Consider the following 15,625-nt stretch of genomic DNA (forward strand, 5'->3'; position numbering starts at 1 on the left):
CCGTGAGTTTTACAGCAACACGGAAGATGTGCTAAAATGTGGTTCTGTCTGACAGAAGCTCATTTGCAGGAGAGAGCGGGAAGAACTAATGCGGGCGTGAGTGCTGAGGATACTCTTATAGGGAAGCGCAGGAAGAAATAAAATGGGCGGCCCTAACTTTGAACAGGGAGAGATAGTGGGGCATAGGGTTTCCAGTCAACCCATTGAGTTGTGCACAGTATAATTCTATACATGTCTACTCAGAAGAAAAACCCATTTAACTGAATGGAACATACTTTCAACTAAGCGAGTAAGAGCGTTGCAGCTTTAGTTATGCTATTGGTGAAGATGAAATTCTACGAAGAAAAGAAATGATTCTCAAAGGCAGTACTGACTGAGCAAACTACGGTGCAAACAATAATTTATTTAAATAATCTCTTCATATTGTAAAAGTAACATTGAGTGATTTTTTTGTTTGTTTGTTTTTGTAATAAATAACCAAGAAAAATACCTTTTTTATGTTTTAAAGGTTTAAACAACGAACTGGGAAAATTCAGTAGCTTATTCTTTTTGACAGTGAAGAGAAATGTATCAAACAGAATAATAATAAGGAATGTATGGAAGCTGCCCAGAGAGAAAGAGGAAAAATTATGGCATTAAGGAATCTTGGTTCACAAACATAAACAAATACAGGCTGTCCAATGAAACTTTCCCCCCTCTCTTTTTTAATAGAAAGAAGTAGGGGGAAGGGAATCAGCACAAAACAGGTTTATTACAAACATATTTTTCCTTGTGGAGAAAAAGTCCTGCAAACATTTAAAAAAAGATAATTTAAACACAGCTGGGTTCTTTTTCATTTTAAATATCTACATATAAAAATTATTTATCTTTTTCCCCCAACATCAAAATGAGGTCATCTGCAAAGGCACCTATAAAAACGTTTACAAAAATAAACAAAATTAAATAAGAAATTCTGCACTGGTGATTTGATGAGAAATGGGAAAAGAGGAAATTAAGTATTATTATTTTTAAAGGGGTCGTCGTTGCTGAAGACTAGGTTGAGGGGTGGGGTGGGGAGAAACCTAAGGTAGGTAGAAAAGGAAGGGATGTAAAAGACGGGGTGAAGTACGAATAACCCTGAAGGAGGAAAATCTACTGAGTGTTTTTGAACAAGACTTCGACCACAGCTTTGTCCGGATTCCATGGTTGTCAATGGGAATGTTGCCAGTGGCTTCAAAGTCACTGACTGGATTAGGGGTGTTCCGATTGCGTGTGAGGGGAGTGTAACCAGACCCTGATTAGGTCCAAAATTTCAGGGAAGGCTCAACCTCCACCAAGCCCCGCCAGGTCAGGAGCGGCTGCTGTTGAGTCACCGGGGGTGGGGGCGCAAAGGGAAGGATTTGATTCTCCAGCAAAACACCAGGGGTGTGTACCTCTGTCCGCCGTGGACGGGAGTGCTGAGTGAATGGGGCCCTCCCTCCCCGCTGGATCTCCTCTTGAGGAGTGGGCTGGGTGCGCGCGCGCAGCGGTGGGGCTAGAAAATCGTCCCTGCACTGACAGCCGCGCTGTGGTGATGGTGGTGGTGATGGTGGAGGTGAGGATGGTGCTGGTGAGACTGCCCTTGCGGCAGGATCGGGGAGGCGCCTTGCAAGTGGGGAGCCGCGGCGCCGGACGCCTGGTGGTACCACGAGTAGTTACCGAGGAAAGCAGCCGCCCCGCTAGGCGTGCCGGGGCTCGAGCCCGCGCTGCTCCCGCCGCCGCCGCCGCCGCCGCCGCCCATGCGCTGCGAGTGGGGGGCGAAGTCCCAGGTTAGAGTGGCCGAGGCCGGAGGCGACGAGCAAGGCGGAGGGGAGCTGCCGCCGCCGCCGGGGTGCTGGTCTGCAGGGATCTCGCCGCTTTTCCACATCTTCTTGAACTTGGACCTGCGGTTCTGGAACCAGATCTTCACCTAGCCAAAGGGAGGAAGAGCAGAGGCGGGCATGAGCGCGAGGCGGCAGCGACAACAGCCGCGCAGGCCCCCGTCCCCAGCCGACTGGGGCGACACAGGCAGACACACGCACCACCACCCCGCTTCTCCGAGATCAGCCCTCCGCCCCTCCGCCCGCCTCTGCCTACCCAGATCCCCTCCCTCCCCGCCGGCTGCTGCGAGTTTTCCAGGGGAGCGAAGAAGTTCCCGCCTATTTGCAAGCGGCGCGCCCAGGCCTACTTCGGTTTTATTTTCTCGCCAGGCCGGAAGTGCCCTTGCCCCCAAGTGCTCACTGCGGAGAGGAGGAGGAGGAGAGGAGGAGGCCGACCCCTGGAGGAGCACCCTCGGCTCCTTTTCCCGCCTCCCTGGTTCCCCTCACCCCCGTCTAGGCTGGGGCAAGCCGCCAACCAGCCGCCCGCGGCTTGCAGTTGGGTGCGCGGGCGCGGAGGAGTGGGCGGGAGAGGTTTTTAATGCCAGGGTGAGGAGTTTTGTTGGGAACGGAGGTCCGCGCATACCCTGGCCGTGTCCCTTCCTCGGATAAGAGGCTTCGTGTCCGCCTCTCGAGGGAGGGCGTTTCTTCGAAGGCCGGTGCGGGGCTTATTAAACGCTGGGGAGGGTGCCCGTGGGAGGGGCGGGGGAGAAGAACTGGGATGCAAGAGGCTTTTGAGCGGGACTTTTGGGTGCGCGCGTCTGCGGTGTGTGTGTGTGTGTGTGTGTGTGTGTGAGAGAGAGAGAGAGAGAGAGAGAGAGAAACAGATTTCTGACAACAGTCGTAAGAGCACTTACTCGGAAGTAGCCTCCATGGATACGAAAGGGGCTTGCTTCCCAACAAAATGCCTTTGGGCGCAGGCGCAAGATGGCATCCCTTTGTTTCTGATAATTTCTCCTCGCCTAACCCCTCCCGCCTGATCTCCCTATTCACCACCATGGATGGCAAAACTGGATTTAGAATCTTCACGGGGCTGCCCCAGATGTGTATTAAAAGAGCGGGAGAAAGGGGTGTTGTTGCTGGGAGGAATCGAACACTGGTCGCTCATCCGAATTGGGGGGGAAACACCCGCGATTATCTGTGTATCTTCATTTAGAGTATGTAAGGAAATACTCTCGGGTTAGCTGAAATATAGAAGATGGGGCTGCCTTTTGGGTGTGTAAATTGGATTATGATGTTTTCTAAAGTGTATGTATATGTGCGATACATGTGTGCAGCTAAACACATAGGCCATAATCCAGCAAAGTGCTATGGCGCGCTTAGTTCCGTTAAAATCAATGCGCGCCTAACTTTGCTGGAAGTGTATTAGGCAGGGTACGATCCCGACCATCCAGTCCATATTTCTTTCAAGTCCCCTTATTTTCAGTGGAATTGTTAAACACTTGCTTAAATCTTTCCCGTTGAAGTCGATGGGACTTAAAAGTGTGTTCCGCTCTGGATCGTGCCCATATGTTTTACAAATGACGTACAAAATATTTTCCACAGACCCGCTGGAGCAAAAACAACAAAGCATCTTATGACATCTTAAAGTCTAACAAATCTATTCTGGCATAAATTTTTGCTGAAGTGTGTATCCACGAAAGCATATGCCAGAGTAAATACAAAATGCTCTATTCCGTCTGCACGTGCGGTCGGAGTGGGACTGGCCGTCTGCACAGGTGGTCTGGAAGGGGGCCGAGGCCACCCGTGTAAGCCAGACCCGGTTTTCGCGGAAGGAAGGCGCAGCGCCACCCGCGATAACCGGACGGGCCATTTTGCCTGGACGGAGGTTCTCTAAACACGCCTTCTGGTTGCGGATGACAAAGAACGCGGCACGCTGTGCCGAGGGGGATCCCGACGCGGAACTCCAGCGCGTCGGACCGGAACCGCCACTTGGGGCCCTGCCTGGGACCTCCACTTATTCTTACCTGAGTTTGGGTGAGGCCTAGCGAGGCTGCTAGCTCAGCTCTCTCGGGCAGCGCCAGATACTGGGTCTTCTGGAAGCGCCTCTGCAAGGCTGCCAGCTGGAAGCTGGAGTAGATGGTCCTCGGCTTCCGCACTTTCTTTGGCTTCCCGTTGACTATCCGGATCTCGGGCTCGCCCTCTTCTTTCTCGGCTGCAAGAAAGGAAAACAGGGATGAGTCACCGGGCAGCGGCGGCACGGACCGTCTTCCGTGGGTGGCGGAGAATCAACGCCGAGCCCGAGCGAAATGCTCCGCAACAGCCGCCCCCGTGGCCTTGGCGTGCAGAAATCCCAGCGCCACCGTCACCACCGCCCAGCCACGCGCCGCTCCGTCCCGGGCTTAACAGGCCGGCCGGCAGAAAGGCGGCGAAGAGCGCCCCGCTCCCCCCCTTCCGCTGCCCTCCCGGAGGCTGGGCGTCCTACCGGGATCATTGCTGACCGGGGACGTCCGTGTCCCGTAGGTTGCATAGGAACTGTAAGAGGCGGAGTATCCCAGGTCGAAGCCGCCGGCTTTGGTGGAGTAGGGCGCCGTGCTGATGCCGCTCGGGTGGTACTGGTAAGAGCCCATCTGTGCGTAGGGTGACCCGCTGCTTCCGTTGCTACCTGCGCTTCCTCCTCCTCCTCCTCCGCCGCCGCCGCCGCCGCCGTGCTGCTGCTGCTGCTGCTGGTTGGTGTAGTAGCTGCTGTCCGTGGCCGTGGACACGGGCAGAGTGGGAGATTCCTGGGGCTTGTGCAAGCTGTGGTGCTGGTGGTAACTGCTGGAGGTAATCTGGTTTGAATGCATATCTGAGACAAGGCTGTCAAAGACTCCAGTCATCCTGTGCCCCTCTCCCGCCCCCTCTCCTCCCGCCCTCGCTCCGCGCCTAGGGAAGGGCCGCGGGGAGGGAAAACCGCCCGGGTCGCCTCTCCTGCGGCAGCGCCGGCGGCGGAGTCCTGCCCCCCTACTTTGGCAAGCTGGAAAGTCCGAGCAAGGGGAGCAGAGATCACTGGGGATCCCGCTGCGCGGCCGCAGTAGCCGCTGGAGGAGGAGGAGGAGGGGGGGGAGGGCAGGAGGTCGCCATGGTCGCCCGGCCGCGCTCAGGCTTCTGTCTTGTCTGCGGTCCCTTCAGACAGATCCGCCCCGGGCAGCGAGCGGCGGCGGCTCCCAGCCTGACCTCCCGGCGGCGGCTTTGCGATTGTCTGCCGCTCCGGGATGCTGCCAGGCGGGCATTTAACACTAGTCACGTGAGAGCGGGCTACGTCACCTAGCAACAGCCAATCCCCGGCTTCGGTCACGCCGCGTTCTCTCTCTCTCTCTCTCTCTCTCTTTCGCGCGTCTCCCTCCCCCGCCTTCTGATCTTTGCTTCCCGGGGCAATGGAGGCGCCTCGCAGATGACACGTGCGGGGAGGGGAGGGGAGGGGAGGGGAGATACCGAGAGAGAGACTTAGATATGGGGTGGGGGTCTGGGGAGGGGATCATTAAAAAAAATACGGAACCCCGCAGTTTTTTGCCTGGGGGGCGGGTGACGGTCCGGTCTTCCCTTTGTAGATAAACTTACTCTGCACGTGCGCGCGGGCGTCGGGCTTGTGAGCGAGAGGGCGATACGGAAGGGTAGAATTACAAGGCTAGTTTCTTGTTTGGATTTCTCCCCCCGCCCCTTACCTTAAAACCAACAAAGACTTCTAATCCAGTCACAGCAGGTCCCACCCACACCGCGGGATCCTAGCCATGTTTACTTGGAAGTAAGTCCCACTGTGTTCAGTGAATGAGGTTTACTCCCTTGTTCAGGACTGTAGCCGCAGTCGATTTGAAAGGCACAATCGTCTATTAGAATCGTATGCAAAATAATACCGTCCAGCAGAAATGCCTAATCTTCATATATGAAGAAATATACTTGAGAATTTTTCGTCCTGTGTGCTTTCTGTATAAACGGGATCACTTCGCGAATGCATTGTATATATACAAAGAATAACTTCCCTGTTTATAAGGTTAGAAAGTTGAAGCACCTAAAAGAAAAGCGAGAGGATTGAGATGAAAGACGAAGTTGGAGGAGGTTTCACAACTCTCAGAAAAGGAACTGCCCTTAAGGCCTTCGCTTTGGCATCTCAGTCTGAACTGAACAACTTTTAATAGTTGTAGGCATGGCAAATACTCCTTCCCCCTAATAGCCTACCTGCTTTCATCACTTTACAATAAAGCTTGCGCAATCATGCACAGTATGACATTACTGGTGGTGCGTGTGTGGTGAGAGGGGTGAAAGCTCTCAGACTTATGAAGACGAGGCTGTTTGTGTTTAAGTAAAGCTGGAAGTTTTGAGTTAAAGGCCCGACGCTACCTGTCAATTGTGCAATTAATAAAGTTTGGGAATATCCTTTCTCCGTTACCTTCATTGCCCGTATTATAGACACAGATTGTTGATGGACTGAGAGTAAAACAACACCTTAGGTCAAATATATGGTTTGCAGTTTCCTATGTGTTTTTTTCTTTACACAAAAATAAAGGGGGAAACGGAGTGGCGACCGGATCGGGAACGCAGCGGGAGGGGAGGGGAAGTTTAATTTTTCCTTCACAGCCTCCCCCCCCGCCAGAATCCCTCCCCCCAAGTTGGCACATTTATGAAGCGAAAAATCAGGTTCCAGCAGCTGCGAGTCCTCGAGTAAGACAAGATCTTTTAAGACTTGCAGGGTTGTGGCGAAGGTAAAGTGAGGCGAGAGCACATCGTAAGTTATCTAAGGCAGAGAAATGCATTTAAAATAATAGCACCTAAATTCACTGCAAGAATGATGACCACAACGTTGAACATACGTAATTTATTATAAAGCCGTAACACATAGGCATGGCATGTAGTAGCACTGCTAATCAAATGGCCTCCTGCAATGTCATATTTTGAGAGATTAAGTGCAAGGGCTGCTTCTATTATATATTTAAAAAGTGTAGACTGTTATGACCCCCCCCCCCCAGCTTATTTTGTTTTTCTTTTAAAAAACGAAGGCTAGGAGAGGTAGAAGGAAAACAGCCTCTGTCTCTGCGTGTGAGTCAGTGCGGCGACTGCGTTTATGACCTTGCCTTTGAGCGCCACCTAGTGTGAAAACCCCTCCCGTTGCTGTCTCCGAGGCCAGGTAGGAGACGGCATAATCGCAGCTCGGCGCCAGGCGCTTCAGTCGCCTCACCCAGCAAAACAGTAATTAAAAGCCACAACGCTGTGCTCGCGCGCATCGTCTGAAATCCCCAGAAGAAAGAGACGGACCTACGCGGTTGAACCGACTTGTTGCAACAGCGGCTGAATGGAAGGCAAGCTGATGTTCTGCGAGACACAATAAAGTGAAATCCGTCTTTCTCCGCGTGCCTTTCATTTCAAGGACCGGGGGGGGGGCGGGGGGGGCTGCTTTTAAAAGCGGGCCTTCGGCGTTCAGGAGGCCCTGTTGTGTTTGAGAAGAGGAACAAAGAACAGGCCCGAGCAGCCCCCTGGGGGCGATTTCGTCGTTGGGTCCATGGACTGCAAAAGGCCCGTACGCCGAAGTCCGTGGGGGTCAGTGGCGCATGACCAGGCCGCGTCAGTCGCCACGGGCGCTTCTCTTGGGTGTGCGGGCAGCTTCTTTCGTCTTCGTGGCGAATAATGGGTTGTTTTCCGTGCTAGTCCTACTCAGAGTATACCCATTGAAATTAATGGGCCTTACGTTACACTAACGTTGGATACAACTCATTGGATGCAACCTAGTGAACGGTTTCTTCCACGGTTGTGAACGAAAGCCATTGCTTTGCCTTTGAGAAGGGGCGGCAGGGGGTAGCTAATTCAGGGCCCCAACCTGACGCCCTCCGCATGTGTTGGTTCACAAACCCCATCATCCCTAACCATGCTGGCTGGGGGACTGATGGGAGTTGGGGAAGGCTGCCACAGGACCACCTCTAACTCTGGTTAGGATGATGTCTTAAAAAACAACGAGTGCTATTCCAAACGGCAACAAATGCTCCTAAGTTAAAGCGCGTTCCTTTCCATTTGTAATCTGAACAGCAGCCCGGCTTTGAACCTGACGCGAATCTTGCTTCGCCGCCCTAGCCTTCCCTCCTTCTCTCCTCAAACCTGAAATGGCGCCCCTGGGGGGGGGGGGGAGGGGAGAGGATCTTGTTTCAGCTTGTCAGGGCAACTTTTTCGAACTTGTTTTGAGCCACTCTTAAATCGACCCCCCCCCCCCATTTACACAGACGTCCCCTTCAATCCTGTGTAGCGTCACTCAGAAAGAGTCATTTTGACGCAGGACGCAGACACACGAGCACGTTTCCTTTCCTCCTGCCAAACACACCGCAACATTGGGATTGGCCCGTGTGTGTGTATTTAGACCAGGAGTGTGGAATGGGTGCCCTTTCAGGTGTCGGGGGACTACAACTCCCATCAGCCCTGGCCAACATAACTGATGGCGAAGGATGCTGGGGCAGGCAGGACAGCAATGTCTAGAAGCCGCACGTCCCCCATCCCTGATTTGGAATAATGGGTTGTATGCTCGTGAGGGAAAAACAGTACCCAGTGACCCAGGATAGAAGGGGTGAACGTGAGGATGTGGACTAGCCACTGTACAGGCAGGTCAAATCGACCATTAATTCGTTTTTAATATGGGACCCAACAACAACAAGAAATACCACTGGTTATAATCAGATTTTCTGGACAGAGTTTGAAGTGTCAGTGTGTATAAGCTTGATTCGAAGGGGGGTATCTCAGAAATTATTTCCTTCCTTCCTTCCCTCCCTCCCTCGTACAAGAACTTTCCGATGCACCCGAAAATAATACTCCATCCTTGTAAAATGCCTCTTCCTACTTCTTCCCTTGACCTATTTCGTCCAGGACAGCAAGATCGTTAGAACGGTAGCCGATTTGTTTCTGTTGGACTCAGTCCACTGACATACAAGTATTTCGACTTAACCGGCATGCAGATCGCGCGGTTACTAGGAAATCATTCCTTCCTCCCAACTGGGCAAGGCAGAGGCGGCTCCTCCTTTCCCTTTCCCCTCACTCCGGGACCAATTTCAACGATTCTGGCGGAAATGGCCCAGTAATGTTTTACTCGTGCTGTTCTCAGACGTCTCCAGCTTTACAGCGGATCCGCAGGGGTTTATTCATCCCTAGGACTGTGAACACCTTGAGGAAAAGAAGGACGAGCGTGTAGGAGAGCGTGGATTCAATAACTCTGTACACAGTATGCCCCGAGGCTTATACACGAGGGTCAAGAGACACCTTACTGTTACATTGATCTTAAGGAGAAAGCAAGAAGTGTCGCAGACAGAGTATGTTACAAACGGACGGAATAAAGCCAGACCGATTTTAGGGAGATAAGTCAGACAAACATGTCCAAGCTTGATGTTTGGAGAGAGAGAGGGAAACACATCTGATGCAAGGTTCTGAACCAATTGCGTCGTCTCTGGGACTCGCCCTAAAAAGTCTCTCGTTTGTTTGATGCTAAGTGTTGAAAAAGTATCTTCAGACAACAAAGGCAAAAACGTTAATGAATTAATAATGCTCGGGAGGCATTAAATGCAGATGCTTATTATAATTAAGCATTGGCCATGTATGGATAGAAACCACCAAATTGCTAAAGAAACTCCCCCTGCCACACACATTCTGCTGTGTTTGCAACAGTATTTAAAGGCCAGGAAACCTTAAAGTATTTACTCTTGAAGAGTCGGTGAACCCACTTCGGCATTAAGTGCAACCTGAAATAATTTCATGTTCATTTTATTTGTTTGGCTGGAGGACACGTTTTATTCGTTGCTTCAGTCTCCCGCTAAAGAAAGTGGAATAAATGTCTCATTTTCTTGTTAAGATTTTATGTTGTCAAAGAAATTATGCATAATGCTTTGCACAGAGAAGCTTGATCACGATCAAGTGGTTATATATAGCACTATCCAACACTATTCTTGAATGTATTACTGGGAACTATATTGATTTCAAGACAGGTTATTTCCATAGAAATGTTCTTATGATCACAGCCACGAAGCCCGATCCTATGCAGATTTACTCCAGGGTAAGTCCACTGACTTCAATGGGACCTGTTCCCAAGGCAGAAGCTGCAGACTTGTGCACGTTCACAAGGGGCTTACTAGGGAGTAAATCCAATTGAACTGGGTGGGTTTTACTTCAGAGTAAACTTGTAGAGCAGCCCTCCCCAACCCGGGGCCCTCCAAAAGTTTTGGACTACAACCCCCAGCATTCCTGACCATTGACCATGCTGGCTGGGGCTGATGGGTGTTGAAGTCTAAAACATCTGGAGATCTACTTTCTGCCCACCCTTGGTGTAGAGGATCATGCTACATATGTCCAAAGCATCTGGCAAATTTTAGTTAATTCCTCCTTAGAACAGCTTTCCCCACCTGGTGCCCTCCAAATGTGTTTGAGGGCACCAGGTTGGGGAAGGCTGGACAGAACAACCCTGTGTTCTGACCAGCCACATAGGTCACTGTTATTCTAATTTTAGAGATGAATAACTGAGATAGAAAGATAGTGACTTGCCCAAGTCCATTGAATGACACTATAGAGGAATTGGGAATACTGGCGCTTTTCTCTTAAATCAAAGTTTAAGCATTTCTGCCAGTGGACAATGTGAATTGTAGAACTGTGGGGCCAGTTCTATTTATATTTATGTAATACTGTTTGACTAAAGTGCTTCATATACATGATCTCACCATCCTTACAACAACCCTGTAAGGTCAGCCACTTATTAGTATCCTTGTATTGCAGATGGGCAGTATGTGAAGGAGAGTGGCTTTGTGAGCTCATGCCAGAGGCAAGATTTGAACAGGCAAGTCTCATCTTAGGTATGTTTGTTGTTGTTCAGTCATTAAGTCGTGTCCGACTCTTCGTGACCCCATGGACCCTAGCACACCAGGCCTTCCTGTCCTGCACTCTCTCCCGGAGTGTGCTCAAGTTCATATTCATTGCATCGGTGATGCTATCTAGCCATCTCATCCTCTGCCGTCCCCTTCTCCTTTTGCCTTCAATCTTTCCCAGCATCAGGGTCTTTTTCAGGGAGTTTTCTCTTCGCATTAGGTGGCCAAAATATTTGAGCTTCAGCTTCAGTATCTGTCCTTCCAATGAGCACTCAGGGTTGATTTCCTTTAGGATGGACTGATTTGACCTCCTTGCAGTCCAGGGGACTCGTAAGAGTCTTCTCCAGCACCACAGTTCGAAAGCATCAATTCTTCAGCGCTCAGCCTTCCTTATAGTCCAGCTCTCACAGCCATACACTGCTACTGGGAAAACCATAGCTTTGATTATGCGGACCTTTGTCGGCAAGGTGATGTCTCTGCTTCTTACTACACTGTCTAGTAGCTTTCCTCCCAAGGAGCAAGCGTCTTTTAATTTCATGGCTACAGTCACCGTCTGCGGTGATCTTGGAGCCCAAGAAAATAAAAGCTGTCACTGCTTCCATTTCTTCCCCTTCTATATGCCAGGAAGTGATGGGGCCAGATGCCATGATCTTAGTTTTTTTCATGTTGAGTTTCAAACCAGCTTTTGCACTCTCCTCTTTCACCCTCAACAAGAGGCTCTTGAGATCCTCTTCGCTTTCTGCCATTAGGGTGGTAGCGTTTGCGTAGGTATGTTTACTCAGGAGTAAGTCCCACAATATTCCAAGTGTGTATAGGACTGCAGCCTTAGCCACACTATGCTATACTCGTGGTTATCTAGCTCCAAGGCCCTGCAGTTGGCAGAATTCTCCATATTCAAAATATCGATCTGTTTACCACTTCTCTTCAAAATCCTCTTCAAGATACACATGTCCAAGCAGAGTCTTTCCTGACCCACTCCAGCCTCACCTTACCTACACCTTCACCTACATGTTTCCTCCACATCAGCACTGCTCAGTTTCTGTCTTTTCCTCTCCTTTCCACCAGTCTGTCTTTGCCATCTAGCTTAGATTGTTGGAACTTCTTTAAAGGTTTATTTCTTAGTTCTGTATACCTGTGAAAAATTCAACACCCTTTGGCATTAAACAAATAGTGCTGCTTTACTATTTTCACATCTAAGGCTGCAGTCCTATCCACACTTATCTGGGAATAAGTCCCATGGAATTCACTGGGCCCTACTTCTGAATAAACATACATAGGATTGGGCTGTCAAAAGGCAAACACATTGATCTTACTGTCCACATAACCAAATCCTGCATTTAAAACAGGGCGTTCTGCTTCCATTTTAAATGCAGGATCAGGACAGACTCCCTTGACACGTGCTTCCTTTCCCCCTCTTTCCCTCCTATCCCCCCTTATCTGAGTCTTTGTTGTTGTTCAGTCGTTCAGTCGTGTCCGACTCTTCGTGACCCCATGGACCATAGCATGCCAGGCCTTCCTGTCCTCTGCTCTCTCCCGGAGCGTGCTCAAGTCCATATTCATTGCATCGCTGATGCTATCTCGCCATCTCATCCTCTGCCGTCCCCTTCTCCTTTTGCCTTCAGTCTTTCCCAGCATCAGGGTCTTTTCCAGGGAGTTTTCCCTTTTCATTAGGTGGCCAAAATATTTGAGCTTCAGCTTCAGTATCTGTCCTTCCAATGAGCACTCGCTGTGTTCTAGCTCCTCTTACTGGGGCTTTTCCTCTTTTCACAGAGGGAACTCAAGCAGAACTCAAGTGTGGTAATTTGATAGCTCATTATCTCTGATCTATTTAAAAACGGAATATAGGTCATTTAGTGCGGGAGACACCCTGGAGGTTGATGATGTCATCTAAAGGACCCACAAACTTCAGTGAGTAACCAATCACAATAGCAGGATAAAAGCTCTGTCTGAAGAAGCCCTGAGACTTGAGAGACATAAGGCCCATCATAGTTGACCCAAGTGTCTGAAAATATTCTGCTCTGATTCAAAATTGTGCTAGTGGAAGGTATTCATATGGGCCCATTAATACACCTGGGAGCTGATCTTGGCTGAAAAGTGGTATATAAATATAACAAATAAAATGAATAAAAAAGCTTGTGTGGTTATGTGCTGATGCCCTTTAGGACAGCTGGCAGGCAGTTTCATTATCTGAGCCATTTACATAGTCAAATAACCTGACCACTTTATGACTGAAACAATCTGCAGACAGAGTTAACACCATGTGCTCAGTCACCCAGAAATATATATTTCTCCCTTAATTTTTGTGGGGTGAGGGTGGGGGTGGAGAGCATTCACTCTGAGGAAGAGTTCTGTGTTACTCAAAAGCTTGCATTCTACATTGTCCTAATAAAGACATGGGGCTGGATCCAGGATTGCCTTCTGCAAGAGGGAAGGCTCCACTCATAGAAGGTCCCTCCGCCTGAGTTTTGAGGATTTCCCCTCCCCACATACATCACAGCTCACCCCATTCAGTAGGATCTCCTCACTCCCTGTGTAGCATTTTGAGGGGGCTGGAGGGGCTGCCATGGGAAGGAGGGGCCAGGGAAGTCCACTTCCCCCAGTGCAGTAGATCCAGCTTAAATCTGGATCCAACGCATTATATCATGTTTCCTTAAGTTCTGCTTAAGAAGCTATGGTGTGACAATAGTCCATGATTATTGCGGGTCCAATGGTTAGCTTTAGGAATTCAGCACGATGTTCACATTCTTCCCCCTAAAGCCAAGCAGGAATCTCTAGTGTGGTGGAAGTGTGGTGCCAAGGAGTTATTTGTATTTCCCCCACCTCAACTCAGCATTAATTGGCTTGGATAGAGTGTTGAATGGACATTGGCTTATGATTGCTCCATTGGTGATGCCCCGGTATTTTGGAATAGTTCCTCTAAAAATATTTAGAGGAACTAGTCAGGCACTTTCAAGTATGGGTGGAAAATATTCCCTTGCATCTTTGAAAACCACCCTGTTCAGAGGGTTTTAAGTGTTTTGTGAGTTAGAACTGAAATGCATGCAGAAAAATAGATTTGCACTGGAAATTGCTGTTCTGAAGGTTGCTTTGCAAAACCGCAAGAAATCCGAGTAACAAATCCAAGTAACAAAAAACAAATCCAACTTTTTGCACTTCCAAGAGTTAAATGTCACCATGAACTCAAACCCTTGTCTTGGTAAAAAGGTCATCTGTCTGCTGCCAGCTTTTGAGACACAAATAGACATGCCATGTTTCACAGCCTTCAAAAATTGGGTTTCACAGGCCTGACAAACCCCATTGTTTTATAATAGATTCAGACAGGATTTGCAGTTAGAGAGTTGATGATTCTGCCTGTGGCAAATTGATTTCATTTCAAATCTGTGTGATTTTAACCCATCCTCACTCCTGGCCAAACCCCTCAGCATTAGCCTGAATCATCTGGTGCTGAAGATGACAAGGTATCTCCAATTTCATGAAGGTTCCTGGTGCTGATATAACCACCACAAAGACAATTAGCTAGTAAGAGAGCTGAAGACACATTTCCTCCCTGCGCATTGACTGTGCTCACCACCGAGAGAACATTCAGCATTCATTAAAGGCAGCATTGAGGGGGTTGATGAAGTTGTTTACAAGCCAGCTGCCCGTGAGTCACCAAAATGCTTAGAAACCATCTAGCATCATTCTACAGCACGTAATTCTTGGTTTCTCTGCTGTTGTTGTCCTGGGGTTTTTTGGAAGTGAATGTGGAGCTAGTAAAAGATGTTTTCAGCTTCATTCACTTTTTAATGCTTATAGTAGTTGATCTAGGTGGGGCTAACTCTGCATGTTAGCAGAAATGCTGTGGTGAAATTTGGAGGATTGCTGTGGAATAAGGAGAACTTCTTAGCGAGTTATCCAGAAAAACGACAACAAAGATGAGTGATGGAGTCTTGTTCCTTTATACTTGGCCATCATGTGGTCTTTGTACTTGGTAAGTAGCAACAGCACTATGGCATATTTGCACAGAGTGGAGCAAATAATAGATTCCATTGCTCTCCTCTAAGCAAATTATTGCATTTTTTCTGATTGCGCTTAAGTTAGGATTATACCTTTTCACTCACCAACTGTAGAATGTTCTCATAAATGAAACGCAGTGGAGGCTGGTGGCTCCAATGTCAGTGGGGCAGTGAATCTGCTCCGGATTTCAGTCAGAACCGGTCAGAACCCTAAAGAAGCTGTCCAAGGTGCCACTGCCCCACTGACATCAGAGCCACCAGTCTCCACGAGTGAAACCTACTTTCTTGTTCTTATGACAGTAATTCATCTTGAAACTATACTGATTCTTTTTATCGTTAGGTGGGTTCCAAGTGGGACCTGCAGCAAAACATTGTAGTGTATCCTTGCCTCATAATAAGGAGTGCTCCTGTTTGGGGTTCCAGACAGGTATGGCCACCTCCACGATGCCCCATTCTATCCCCAGCCCTGGCTTTCTGTTTCTCTTTTCCAACAGACATTCAACATACTGTGGTTCCTGAGCATGCTCAGTCCTCAATGGGCTATTTTCTGAGATTTTTGTGTGTGGTCCCCTTAGGGATTTTTGGTAAATATTTTGTTGTACTTTTGTAAAACTCAGCATTTCCCTGAACATGATGGTTTCTTAGTGGCCCCCAGTTTGGATCCAGTCTTACTATTGGCACTCACCACCTGCGTTCACTATTAGAAGGAGTGATGTAGGGTCCATCAGATGCTTCCACTGATGCCTCAGGGTTTGATCAAGCTTAGTAAATCAACCAAAGTACTCATTTTCTTTATGGCCCCAGAGGAACAACACTGAAGCCCTGTTTTAAAGTCCTGAGATTTATTTATTTTCCTCAGGCACTGCTCTGCCGCATAAAATATTTATCAGTGCCTTTGCTTCAAGGATCCAGTGACTGATGTAATTGAACTGATGTTACATTCAGACTTGGTCCTTGG

General features: G+C 49.0%; 1 protein-coding gene across 1 annotated transcript; it reads right to left on the reverse strand.

The window, feature by feature from the left end:
* Positions 1-390: 390 nt before the first annotated feature.
* On the reverse strand, positions 391-4,693 carry DLX2 (distal-less homeobox 2). Its single transcript, XM_084829765.1, has 3 exons — positions 4,300-4,693; positions 3,842-4,029; positions 391-1,927 (listed from the first exon to the last, which is right to left on the reverse strand). The coding sequence occupies exons 1-3, from the start codon at positions 4,691-4,693 to the stop codon at positions 1,514-1,516; spliced, it is 996 nt and encodes a 331-aa protein (XP_084685891.1). The 3' UTR covers positions 391-1,513.
* Between the last annotated feature and the right edge of the window lie 10,932 nt (positions 4,694-15,625).

Source organism: Heloderma suspectum, chromosome 1, assembly GCF_057233095.1.
Source record: "Heloderma suspectum isolate Gila_16-S chromosome 1, 16-S_ref, whole genome shotgun sequence".
Classification (NCBI taxonomy): Eukaryota; Metazoa; Chordata; class Lepidosauria; order Squamata; family Helodermatidae; genus Heloderma; species Heloderma suspectum.

Excerpts from the sequence above, each read along its gene's own strand:
- DLX2 (XM_084829765.1), bottom strand. The coding sequence starts at position 4,693 with ATGACTGGAGTCTTTGACAGCCTTGTCTCAGATATGCATTCAAACCAG. Across the intron at positions 4,030-4,299 it reads CCCGGTCAGCAATGATCCCG|CCGAGAAAGAAGAGGGCGAG; the intron begins GTAGGACGCCCA and ends CCTTTCTTGCAG. Across the intron at positions 1,928-3,841 it reads TAGGCCTCACCCAAACTCAG|GTGAAGATCTGGTTCCAGAA; the intron begins GTAAGAATAAGT and ends CCCTTTGGCTAG.